The following is a 13,140-nucleotide window of genomic DNA, read 5'->3' as shown; positions in this document are numbered from 1 at the left end:
ATGTGTTTGCATAGACCTTCAACCCTACCTTGCTGTTGTTTATTAAACACTGCTAGATAATGAGCCTTACATGCAGAAATATGCCTTATGCATTACTATACAAGATGAATCCTTAAAAATACACTGCAAAAATCTTAATATGCAATAGAAAGTCTATGCAAATGATGGACTATAATATTATTGTAGAAGTGGGCACACTACACTGAGCTGCAGAGTACAGCAAGCCCATTAATATTTGCAGTATACCTATATATACAGTAAGTGTATCTGTATACCTGTACACAATATACTTCTAAACCTGACTTTTATAGCAAGTTGACAACAGTAATGAATCATTCATGTGTTGCTCCTTAGTATGGGTGTCACTGAAGGTTTATTATACTTGCTCTCCTCGCTGACCCTGGGATTTGATTCTCTGGGGGGTGATTAAAGGGACAATATACATCTCTTTTCAACATGAGCCCAATGAATAGGGCTTGTGCTGAACATACTTTTTGCCTATTGTTATAATTAAGAAATATATTTGGGTTCTGTTATTTGTGGCACTAAACAAGAATATGAATCCAGTTTCACTTCCTGCCACTTCCTGATCCCACAGAACTTCAGAGGAGATGATAAAATGAATTATCAGTCCGCTGAGAAGCCCCTGATAAGGAGGGTAAGGCCAGTGAACCTAGCCATCTTTCAAATTGCTTTATAATGGCAAAAAATAGGAAAATATAGAGGTTGTTTTTTTAATTAAAACAATAGTTAGAATGTTATTTCAACACAGGTCCTATTTGTGTTCGTTTTTACTAAAGGTGTTTTTAGGAGTGTACTGTCCTTTTAACATATCCCATGCATTACGATATATAAATATACCAGTAGGTTTCTGTGTGAGACTGAAATGTAATAAACCTTTCTATTTTTGCATTTACATTTTGCTCACAATTCTTTAAATCCTAGGAGTGCTGCCCTTGTTCCAGTGCATTTTTGGGGGGTACTAGCACCCAAGTTTTGTTGCTGCAAATAGTGTGCATCCTTTGGACTATTATATATATATTACAGCATATACTAACTACATGGGCCAGTTTGGTTCTTTTGCATCACTTGGCAGCTCTTACATTTAGAAAGCTGTGAATAAGTGAACCCTTAATTCTCAAATCCGTGAAACCACTTTAAACAGTACCAAAATGACATACCTATTCCATTGCAGTTACTTAAGGGTTACTGATCCTTTAAAGAGATGCATTACCTTGAAATTCAATATGATGTAGACAGTGGTGCATGAGTTTATTGAATTGTAAAAGTTTAGATCTTTCCGCAGTTCTGTCAGTACAGTGGCACCAGGGCCCAGAAGCTCGCTGCCTGGTTTTGGAGCAGACATTTCCTGATCGGCAGCACACTGGCAGGGTCAATGGAGGGACAGTTCCCAGCATTTTACTGTGCATCAGCCAAGCTCGGGGTCACGTTGCATCAAAATGCTGGGCATCTCCCTGAGTGCCATTGCCCTTAGGTTATCTGCTTGTGGCTGGAAGATGTTATTGTGTTTGCCGAGTGACCTAAGATAAAGTGGAACAAACACAATTCTGCTGGGGCCCTACAAAGTCATGATGATGTTCTATTTGTTTCAAATGAAATTAAAGCCTTGTCTTCTGCGATATATCAAAAAAATTGTCTTAATTCAGAACACATTGCTCATGTATGAAAGCATCTACATCCATAGCAAAATCTACATGGAGCCAATCAATGCAGAGCACTGCCCGTAAGGAAATGCATAGAATAAAAAAAGGGAGAAATTTGAGGTTTTTCCAAACGTTTCATTCAAGTAGGCATGTCTCTGTCAGAGTATGGAGAAGAGAGAACCAGAGAACTAGGGTTTGGGAAATATGAAGGATTTCAGGGCATCAAAGACAAAATAATGTGTAAGTTATGCAGGACAGAAAACATACAAGTGATGTGATGAGAGAGAATGCGATCCTGGAGTAGGTCTCAGCGGCGAAGAATTATATTAAAGCAAAATCAGTCTTTACCAGTGTATGTAATGCATTATTGTTCATTGATGGTTAAGGTTACAGAACCTATAACTCAGCTGCTGGGGTGCAGGGAAGTGTAGTTTAATGACACTGTACAGGCCACTTGTTGCACATTCCTTATTTAATGTGCAGATACGGTGAGCCATTGCTTAGCAGTCAGAAATTGTCTGCCCATCCTTTCTTTAGGGTATGAGAAAGTGGTACAGGGGTGCAGGCTTCCTGAGCCCAGCTTGAGCTAGGTGCTCTGTCACTTTACAGCTTTTCACTGTATAGAATAATGAGATTTCATTACTGCCAAGGACAGGAATATGTCCTGTTACAGTTGGTTTGGCATGTATAATTCTGTACACAAAATGCCAAAGAGGACAAGGCTTCAACATTTTTCAATATATGGACATAGTAAGAAACATGCCCAAGTGCATATGGTTCAAAAGAAGGGTATAAACTTTTGTTCAACTATACTTGCCCTTTACTCTGGTAAGAAGAATTTACCAATGTCATTGTTTTTTAAAGAGCAGGTTTTATGTTTAATATTACCTGATTGCAGTGGTTTATTGGGATTCCTGTGACAGTAGCACTGGGGGTTATTTACAAAGCAGCCAATGGCATTTGCAAGCAAACAACATTCTAGATAAAACTGCTATAACCATGTATTTTGCACCATCCCGCTGCTCTCAACCCAGTATATTCAAGGCACAACTAGTAAAGTGACAGCACTGGGAGTATTGCATATGATATGGAATTCGCTAGATCTCTTCTCAACACCGGATTCTTGATAAAGTCATATATTTGAAAATGGGGGAAAAATGACAAATGACTATTTATGCGCCGTTGATGTCAGTGTGCGTTATAAACACCAGCCCTATGTATTTCTGTTTCCTTTCACAAAAATAAAAAGTATTCATTCTGGGTTTGGCTTCCTGTCTTCTCGAAACCTGATGGGCTCAACTTTTGTCCTGTTTAGCAAACAAGCTGAAAACCAGATCTGCTCTTGTGTTGTTTTTTGCGATAAAATGAAAGAAGAAAAAAACTTTCTATGAAATTGTAGCTTTTTTCATAATATAACAACGTACAGACAAAAAAAATCACCATGTATTTCATTGAAATATTGAATATATTTAAATATCAATAAAAAATTAAATATTTGTACGAATTCACCTGCTTTATTCTAATGTGCTGCACTTTTAACTCCAGGGGCTCTTAGGTCAAGTGCAATAAGTTGTCCCTCACATCCATACACAGAACTAACTGTAGCCTTGATATGTTGCCAGTTCATTCCATTTTTACAACATGAACCTTTACACTGTTTCAGATTGCATTAGACATGGACTGGCACAAGACTGGACAATCAAATCCAAAGTGGTGCAGTTAAAAAGTGTTTATTCAGATTGTATTAAGCCTCACTGACGCGAGGTGAATCATTTACTTCTCTCCATTTACAGAATGTCAGTCTGTGCCCTGACCGAAAACTACACAATGAATGATTAAGATTTGTATGTTGCTGACATACGTCTGAGATATAATGAGAGGGGGATTGTTCAGTGTGGACAGACTGACAAGTGGTCTTGGCCACAGTGCATTGTGTATGTCTGTGCTTTAGGCTGTAACTGATGCGCTGAGGCTGTTGCTACAAAAGTCTGGGCAGTGCCTCCTGCTTTTCCATCTCAAGCAACAGGAGCATTGGGCTGTGACACCGTTCCCATTTGGCTATAAGACACCAATATAATCAGAGGCATTTCTGGGGCTGCTACTTTCCCTTCCTGAGAAAGACCTGAGTCAGATCCAAGCAATACCACGTGAGCTTAATAAACATATTTATGCCAATTATTTTAATAAAGAAATTTCTATGGCATCTCTTATTTCTCTCAATCAACAACAATATGAAACTACTTTAGCACTTTCTGTCGCTTGCTATGGCACATGGGGAGATTAGTCGCCGCAATAATCTCCCCGAAATGCCAACCCACGGGCTAGAATGTAAATCACCATAGGGATGGCATACGCAGAACGGCAATTTGCCAAAAACGACAAAGTATGCCATCCCACCGGCGATTTACATTGTTGCCCGTGGGATGGCATTTCTGGGAGATTTGTCACACTGCGACTAATCTTCCTGTGTGCCATAGCCCTAAGAACTTCAAAGGAGCTCATAAAACTAATTACCAGTCCACTGAAAGCCCCCGATAATGATCTTCTCAAGGGCTGTTGCTTAAAAAAGGGAGAGGTTTGTTTAACAGTAGATAGGCTGCTCTGAACAAGTTGCTCTGTTAATAAATGAAGAGGGAGGTGAATTCAGTGAATGTAGCCCAACTTTCAAATGAGTGCTTTATAATGGCAAAAAATAGGAAATATGGATTTTTTTAAATTAAAACAATAGGCAGAATGTAATTTCAACATAAACGCTATTAATGTGCTCATTTTTAGCAAATGGTATTTTGGTAAATGGTATAATGTCCCTTTAAGCCTTCACTGCATTTCTTGGTTGTGCCAAACCCATACCTTACCATGTGATGATTGTACAGTGTATAAATATTAATAACCACAGGCATACCAGATAACTAATATGGAAATTTTGAGCAAAGCCAACTGTAATATCATTTCCAAAATAAACACACGCATGCAGCCAGTGCAAAGAGATTTATCAGCATTTTATTTATTTGGATGACGATCACTCACTTAGAACAAACGGAAAGATTTGTCTGTAAGGTACATCTGCTGCACAAACCTAGAAAGGAAAACCAAAACTATTAAATCTCTTTCAATCATTTGGAAAGACTAGACAGACCAGCAAAGTACAAAAGCAGTTGCATAGGCCTGTACACCTGGACAGCTTTGTTTCTTTCAAGAAGTAAACCAGCCTGGGCTAAACTTTTAGTGGCTCTGGTCTAATGGGAAAGGGGAAATAAATTGCCAACCCCAATATGTTTTGGAATATTTTTCATTTAAAATCAGCAATCTGTTCTACACTATATATGTAGGAAACCAACAACTATTGTCCTTCTACATCAGTGGTTTTCAGCAGGGCTGTAAATAGCATTAGGCAGATTAGGCAAATGCCTAGAGCTCAACAGGGCGGGGGATGCAAACTGCAGACAGGTTCTTAGGTTGGTTACCAGTGCAGGGGCCATAATCAGCGAACTGGCGACTGGCAGGACGAGCTATGTGGTAGCAGTGGGGAGAGGGTGGGAGGGTTTCATATTATCAGCAGTGGTGGCAGCTAAAGGGGGGGAGAGGGTCATGGCTTAGTGGTGGGCCTTGGGCACCAACAGAACGTGGCTCAGCACTTGGTTTCTTCTTAGATTGCCACCCCTTTGTGCACCTCATAAAAAGATTAACAGTCATGCTATTATGGTTTCAAGAATATCTTGTTCAGAAAATTCATGTTCACCCCATATCTGACCCTGATTGCCCAGTGGGCTGGGCTTCCACAAGCATGATGTCGAGAAAATAAGCAATTAAGCCAAATCTCACCCCAACTTGCCCTTCAGGTCCCTCTTGTGTGATTTTTAAATCTGTACTTTAATTATCAGTTTGCATGACTTACAAGGTCATAGGACTGCTTATTTGAGGGTATCGCTGACAGCCAATCCACGGATGAACAGATTCTGCTTTACTTCTTGGATCCTGCGGAAGCCACCAACCATACTGCTGAGCTGAAGTCGCAGGCATTCGCTGAGTCTGTTTGGGGGCTGAAAATATTTTTTCTTAATAATTACAAAACAAAATGATTTCACTGAGCCTGGCAACCAAAAAAGTGAACTAATCCTGAAGATAAGATGTTTATTATTTATGTTTCTATTCAGACCTTCTTATATTCACCTTTCAGTCTCCCATGCAAACTGGTTCCTGAGGTGAGTAGGAAGCACACAGAAGTTTATATTCCAAGATAGCGAGCAGAGAATAAAAAGCTCATTTAAAAAGCAATAAACAAAAAAGAGCAAATGCAAATTGTCTACAAATGCCTTTGTATAACTAAAAATGAAGTTCCTCTTGTTCAATATGAGGTCAATGATCAGAGCTTTGCCTATTGTATATTAAAAAAACAAAACAAAGACTAAGGGCACATACGGTGGATCCTCCACCAGCAGAGAAACACCAGTGCCCATCTCATACTGCCGGCTAAGTGAAGTGAATGGCAGGACTGAGGACACTTATGAGCACTTTAGTGTTGTGTTATTTGTTCATTTAGATATCTATATCAAAGCTGTTGCTGGGTTCTGATATGCTTCCACTACATGTGCATACTGTCTTGATTCTCCATTAGCAGCCACTTCCCCCTTACTTGAAAAGGTAAAGCACTGGATACAGTATTTCTGAACAAAACAGTCCTACTGATACCAGCGTGTGCCATGAGCAGCATGTTTCCCTCTCAAGTAAAAAGGAAGCAAAGTGGGAATCACTTCTATTTGGCCAATTGCATGGTCATTCCCTATTACTGTATGGGAAAAAGAGATGGAAGGGCAGAGAAAAGAGACTTGGATAATAATGAGGTTGAGGGAGAGGAGGAATAATAGTTTAGAACAGGGGTCCTCAAACTTTTTAAGCCAGGGGCCGGTTCATGGTCCCTCTGTTGTGGAGCCGGACTAAAGTCCTCCCCCTGTGTCCTCATACTATGGCCCGCTTCCTCCTGCTCCCCCCTGCATCCTCCTGCTCCCCCACTGTGTCCTCCCACTCCCCCTGCTTCATCCTGCTCCCTAGCTGTGTCCTCCCACTCACCCCGGCATCCTCCCGCTCCCCCACTGTGTCCTCCCGCTCCCCCACTATATCATCCCACTCCCCCCTGCTTCCTGCTCCCCCCCTGCATCCTCCTGCTCCCCCACTGCATCCTTCTGCTCCCTCGCTGTGTCCTCCCACTCCCCCGATGTCCTCCTGTTCCCCCACTGTGTCCTCCCACTCCCCCACTGTGTCCTCCCACTCCCCCACTGTGCCCTACCTCTCCCCCTCTGTATCCTCCCGCTCCCCCCCTGCATCCTCCTGCTCCCTGCTACTTCCTCCTGTTCCCTGCTCCCCCGCTGCATCCTCCCACTCTCCCCTGTGTCCTCCGGCTCCCTCTGCATCCTCGAGCTCCCCCCTGCGTCCTCTATCTCCCCCATGCATCCTCCGGCTCCCCCATGCGTCCTCTACCTACCCGCAGCATCCTCGCGTCAGATCAGAGTGGGGGCCGGGTAAATTTCCTTGGGGGGCCATAGTTTGAGGATGCCTGGTTTAGAATGTGGGCCCCTGGCATCTCAGTCCGACACCGTTGGCTGCAGTGGTTCTCTCTACAATCTATGGAATATTCCCATCCCCAGACCAGCAATCCGGAAAATGTCAGAGGCGTTGCTGTAAAATGCTATAGACCAGTGCTTTCTAATGGGCCTTTGTGGGGCCCTCTCAGTCCAGACTTCTAACTATGTTAATTTTGTTTGATTCACCTATTGTTATTACAGATCTACTTACTTCTTAGGTCTTGATGCCGCCTTCGCATCTCTTGATACTTTCCATGACTGACATAAGGAGATTGGGGAACAAGTGCAGGCAGCTTAATGTGACTTTCTTCATGTTTTCCGTATACTTAAAAAAAAAAAAAAAAAACTTTGACATGAAGTCTCGGAGTAAAGTTACATGTGCTCGGCCTTAAAATCTTTCTGAACACAGGCCAAGAATCCGTTCCTACTCTATAAGTTGTTTCTGCGCCCAACATAGACTGTTCTACAGTTCTATGAAATATAGTCTGTCTTTCTGTCAAACTAGGCCCTGGAATTTTAGATACACAGAGGCCCAAACAGCCCCCCACAGACCAAGTAATTAGTGACTGTGGCATATTACTGTATATAGCAGCTTGCCAGTCCGGGCCCATCTCCAACCTTACAGGAAGTCATCAGAGTTGGCGGATTGCACCTGGCCACTGCTTTCTGTTTACTTTTATCATTTGTTTCCCAAGCCAACAGATCATATAATGGTAATTGTTCTGTTTAATTGTTTTTATGTTACAGGCAGTGGCAGACATCAACTCTATTCATGTAAACTACAAACTGAATGTGTTAAGGAGGAAAAGCTAGCCTTTGAATAATGTAGACTTATGCAAGACTGAAATGTCAGTATAACCCAGTCAGTGTTGGACTGAGATGGCAGGGGCCCTCCAGAAAACCTTAGACCAGGGATCCCCAACCTTTCTTACTCGTGAGCCACAGTCAAATGTACAATGACATGGAGAGCAACACAAGCACCATAAAAGTTCATGGAGGAGCCAAATAAGGGCTAAGGTTGGCTATTAGGCAGCCTCTATGCACACTATTAGCTTACAGGGGCTTTATTTGGTAGGAAATCTTGTTTTTATTCAACCAAAACTTGCCCCCAAGTCAGGAATACAAAAATAACTCCCTGGTTTGGGGGCACTGAGAGCAACAACCTGCCCCTCTCCCCCATGCAACCTGCCCCTCTCCCCCATGCAACCTGCCCCTCTCCCCCCATGCAACCTGCCCCTCTCCCCCATGCAACCTGCCCCTCTCCCCCCATGCAGCCTGCCCCTCTCCCCCATGCAGCCTGCCCCTCTCCCCCCATGCAGCCTGCCCTCTCCCCCATGCAGCCTGCCCCTCTCCCCCATGCAACCTGCCCCTCTCCCCCCATGCAGCCTGCCCCTCTCCCCCATGCAGCCTGCCCCTCTCCCCCATGCAACCTGCCCCTCTCCCCCCATGCAACCTGCCCTCTCCCCCATGCAACCTGCCCCTCTCCCCATGCAACTGCCCTCTCCCCCATGCAACCTGCCCCTCTCCCCCCATGCAACCTGCCCCTCTCCCCCCATGCAACCTGCCCCTCTCCCCCCATGCAACCTGCCCCTCTCCCCCATGCAGCCTGCCCCTCTCCCCATGCAGCCTGCCCCTCTCCCCCCATGCAACCTGCCCCTCTCCCCCATGCAGCCTGCCCCTCTCCCCCCATGCAACCTGCCCCTCTCCCCCATGCAACCTGCCCCTCTCCCCCATGCAACCTGCCCCTCTCCCCCCATGCAACCTGCCCCTCTCCCCCATGCAAGCCTGCCCCTCTCCCCCCCATGCAACCTGCCCCTCTCCCCCATGGCAACCTGCCCCTCTCCCCCATGCAACCTGCCCCTCTCCCCCATGCAACCTGCCCCTCTCCCCCCATGCAACCTGCCCCTCTCCCCCCATGCAACCTGCCCCTCTCCCCCCATGCAACCTGCCCCTCTCCCCCCATGCAACCTGCCCCTCTCCCCCCATGCAACCTGCCCTCTCCCCCATGCAACCTGCCCCTCTCCCCCCATGCAACCTGCCCCTCTCCCCCATGCAACCTGCCCTCTCCCCCATGCAACCTGCCCCTCTCCCCCATGCAACCTGCCCCTCTCCCCCCATGCAGCCTGCCCCTCTCCCCCATGCAGCCTGCCCCTCCCCCCATGCAACCTGCCCCTCTCCCCCATGCAGCCTGCCCCTCTCCCCCATGCAACCTGCCCTCTCCCCCATGCAACCTGCCCCTCTCCCCCATGCAACCTGCCCCTCTCCCCCATGCAGCCTGCCCCTCTCCCCCCATGCAGCCTGCCCCTCTGCCCCCATGCAACCTGCCCCTCTCCCCCCATGCAGCCTGCCCCTCTCCCCCATGCAGCCTGCCCCTCTCCCCCCATGCAACCTGCCCCTCTCCCCCCATGCAGCCTGCCCCTCTCCCCCATGCAGCCTGCCCCTCTCCCCCATGCAGCCTGCCCCTCTCCCCCCATGCAACCTGCCCCTCTCCCCCATGCAGCCTGCCCCTCTCCCCCCATGCAGCCTGCCCTCTCCCCCCATGCAGCCTGCCCCTCTCCCCCCATGCAGCCTGCCCCTCTCCCCCCATGCAGCCTGCCCCTCTCCCCCCATGCAGCTTGCCCCTCTCCCCACATGCAGCCTGCCCCTCTCCCCCCATGCAGCCTGCCCCTCTCCCCCCATGCAGCCTGCCCCTCTCCCCCATGCAGCCTGCCCCTCTCCCCCATGCAGCCTGCCCCTCTCCCCACATGCAGCCTGCCCCTCTCCCCCCATGCAGCCTGCCCCTCTCCCCCCATGCAGCCTGCCCCTCTCCCCCCATGCAGCCTGCCCCTCTCCCCCATGCAACCTGCCTCTCTCCCCCATGCAGAGTTCTGTGCTACAGAGGAACCCGGAGCCCCTTCTCACCCGCTGTCTGGCCGGACGCTGCCGCTTGCCCGTTGCCCTGGAGGCTGAGAGCCCGTAACGGATCCTGATAGCCAAGGTGTGTGAGCCCGAAGAACGCCATGAGCGATCCTGCCCTATGCGCGTCCAGCGGTTGCCATAGCGACGCGCCTCCTGGTAGCTAACCTTTGAGCGCCGTTACCATGGAGATTACGGGGCAGGCGGTGAGTTGCGTACGGGTATGGTGATTTACTGTGCGTATGTAACACGATGCGCAGTTATGTATAGTTTATTTACTTGGAAGGCGATCCACATAAATTGTTATTATTGTACTTTTAGTTTTGTTATATAGATTTTTTTTCCTAAAGTATAGAAATGTTTCAGGCCTGGTACCTTTTGGGATGCTAGAATTTAATTCCATTAGGTCAGTTTTATTCAATCCATGAAACAACTACATACCTTCCAACAAAATACCACTCCCATTTTAATACATTTGGCAGGTTATGTAAAGTTTGAACACATTTCTGGAGGTTCTGGGATTTTGTGGGATGTGTTTTTACAGTTTTGTTAATGAAGATGAAGGGCTTTCCACCAGCGACTCCTATTGTTGCCAGTGGAAAGCCTTTTGGGAGTAGTTGGACTGGGGGGTGCAGGACCCCCCCAGCCCTTCCCCCCCAACCCCCTGCAGGGGCCACCCCACTGACGTCCTCCCCTGAGCAGGCTTAAATGAATCATGCCAGTGAGGATATTGGCAGCCAGGGGAAACAGCAACAGGGATCGGGTCTGGGACGTTTTTTCCCGGTGGCCTGGCAGCCCAGTCCGACCCTGCCCAAAGCCACTAAGTGGGTTCTTACCCATAAGCAGCTAGTTCTCCCAAGAGACCTGTTTATCTTACTAGTTACAAATGTATCTAAATGCAGGTGTTGACTGTTGAGTATTCTGGGCTCTCTGCCAAAAGCAACTTATCAAATTAAGTTTCAGAAACTTTGTATCTTTTTAGGCATTCAGTGCAGGAGATCAAAGGAAAATGAAGAACTTTTCAAAATGGATCCAGGACTGTAGGCTGAGCTGTTAGGTATGCAACTAATGTTTTACAGAATTTAATGACCTTGGGCCACAGATTTCAGATATAGAGGCACAGGCAGGGATTCCCTTCATTTTATGCATATGCTTCCCCAGGGTCATACTGTGCAAAAAAAAACATGTCCTGGCACTTGTGGCGCCAAGGATCCAGACCCAATCCCTGCTGGCGTACCCCACTGACATCCCTCCCCCAGTCACACTGAAGTTAAGTATAATGTAAGCACACTCGGGGGAGGGGGTTGGGTGGGCATTAGGGGCTCCTGGGGTTTGTGGGGGCCCCTAGGATGGCAGTCCTGGTGGGCCCTGCACACCCTAGTCCAACTTTGTACTTACAGCTGGGCCTGAAATGAACAAGAAACATGAAAGTGGTATTAGTTTCTTATTTAGGCCAGTGAATAAGTAAGTGTTAATTGACTTTGGGCCTGATTTCCAAATATCTATGTACAGGCAGGGATGCCCAGCATAGTATCCAGCTCGTTCCAGCCTTGCCCAGAATAATTCAAGACATGAAAAGTGTCATCAAAGTGGGCATCTTTGCAATTCTGGCTGTTTGACTAAGTAACAGGTATGGGAGAGGTTAAATGACCGTAGACAGTGGATTTCAAAATAAATATGTGCAAGCACGGATGCCACACATATATGGTCTAGCCTGGCCCGAAATGGCTCTGGGCATAAAAAGTGGAGTCAAAGTGGGCATCTTTTTAATTCTGCCTGCTGAATGAGAGAATGGGGTGTAGGAAAGTATTTCTATAGCACCACTTAATGGACCAGGAAACCCACATACACTGGAAACCTGTGAGCCCATGTGACCCTTCAAGATCATTTTATGACTATTCTAAACATAATTTCAGTTGGTTCATTATATATTTTTGATAGTTTTTGAAATATTTAACTTCTTCAAAAACTATTGCTTGAAGAGACTACATTTTTATTGTTGCTTTTTATCATTTGTTTTTCTATTCAGGTCTTCTCCTATTCATGAATACTCAGTGACCATATTATGGCTGAATTTCCGCGAAATACAAACCCCAAGGTGCAGAGATGCCAACTTCTTAACATGCATTGCTGGGGGCATTGGCGGATTTGGAGTGAGGGAGAGAAGGGTCCAAAAAAGGGTAACTCTGGGGTCTGGGGCATCAGAGATGACAGGTATGGAGATGCAGGGACTGTCCTACAAAAATGGGCCATTAGGAGTAATGCTTTTGTGACACTTTGCTCATTTATCTACACATTTGCACATGGGCAGTTAGCATGGAGACTAGGGTTGCCAACTTTTCTACAAAAAAAAAAAAAACCTTCCTATATTTTTATCTTTTTGTCCTATTAATAACATTAGCATCAAGTATAATTTTTTAACCAGGCTCATAAAGGCTATGCTTTATTTGTTTATTTGTCTCTGGCTTAAAGGAACAGTAACTTCAAAAAATGAAAGCGGTTTAAAGTAATTAAAATATAATGTGCTGTTGCTCTGCAAAAAACTGGTGTTTTTGCTACAGAAAAGCTACTATATAAATAAGCTGCTGTGTAGCCATGGGGGCAGCCATTCAAGCTGGAAAAAAGGCACAAGTTACATAGCAGATAACTAGTAGATAAGCCCCATATAATGGGGGTTTATCTGTTATCTGCTAAGTAACCTGTGCCTTTTCTCCTTTGAATGGTTGCCCCCATGGCTACACAGCAGCTAACTTATATAAATAGTGTTCCTGAGGCAAACACACCAGTTGTACCAGTGCAGGGCAACACTACATTATATTGTAATTACTTTTATACACTTTCATTTTTTGGTATTACTGTTCCTTTAAAAAAATCTATTCACTGATTGGTCGCTATGGGTTACTGCCCAGGTGGAAATTTTCCCAGTCTTGATAAATAACCCCAACTAAATTCTCCTGTAGAGTGAAAGTGAATTCAATAATAAAATTATTGGCGCTTTAGAC

At 46.0% G+C, this 13,140-nt stretch overlaps 1 protein-coding gene across 1 annotated transcript; it reads right to left on the bottom strand.

Annotated features, from left to right (window-relative positions):
- Window positions 1-4,644: 4,644 nt before the first annotated feature.
- Window positions 4,645-10,327, bottom strand: LOC100490937 (testis-expressed protein 49). Its single transcript, XM_002935104.5, has 4 exons — window positions 10,145-10,327; window positions 7,455-7,568; window positions 5,560-5,704; window positions 4,645-4,740 (listed from the first exon to the last, which is right to left on the bottom strand). The coding sequence occupies exons 1-4, from the start codon at window positions 10,242-10,244 to the stop codon at window positions 4,692-4,694; spliced, it is 408 nt and encodes a 135-aa protein (XP_002935150.2). The 5' UTR covers window positions 10,245-10,327; the 3' UTR covers window positions 4,645-4,691.
- Window positions 10,328-13,140: the final 2,813 nt, after the last annotated feature.

Source organism: Xenopus tropicalis, chromosome 2 (assembly GCF_000004195.4).
Source record: "Xenopus tropicalis strain Nigerian chromosome 2, UCB_Xtro_10.0, whole genome shotgun sequence".
Classification (NCBI taxonomy): domain Eukaryota; kingdom Metazoa; phylum Chordata; class Amphibia; order Anura; family Pipidae; genus Xenopus; species Xenopus tropicalis.
This window is presented reverse-complemented; position numbering and strand designations above follow the sequence as displayed.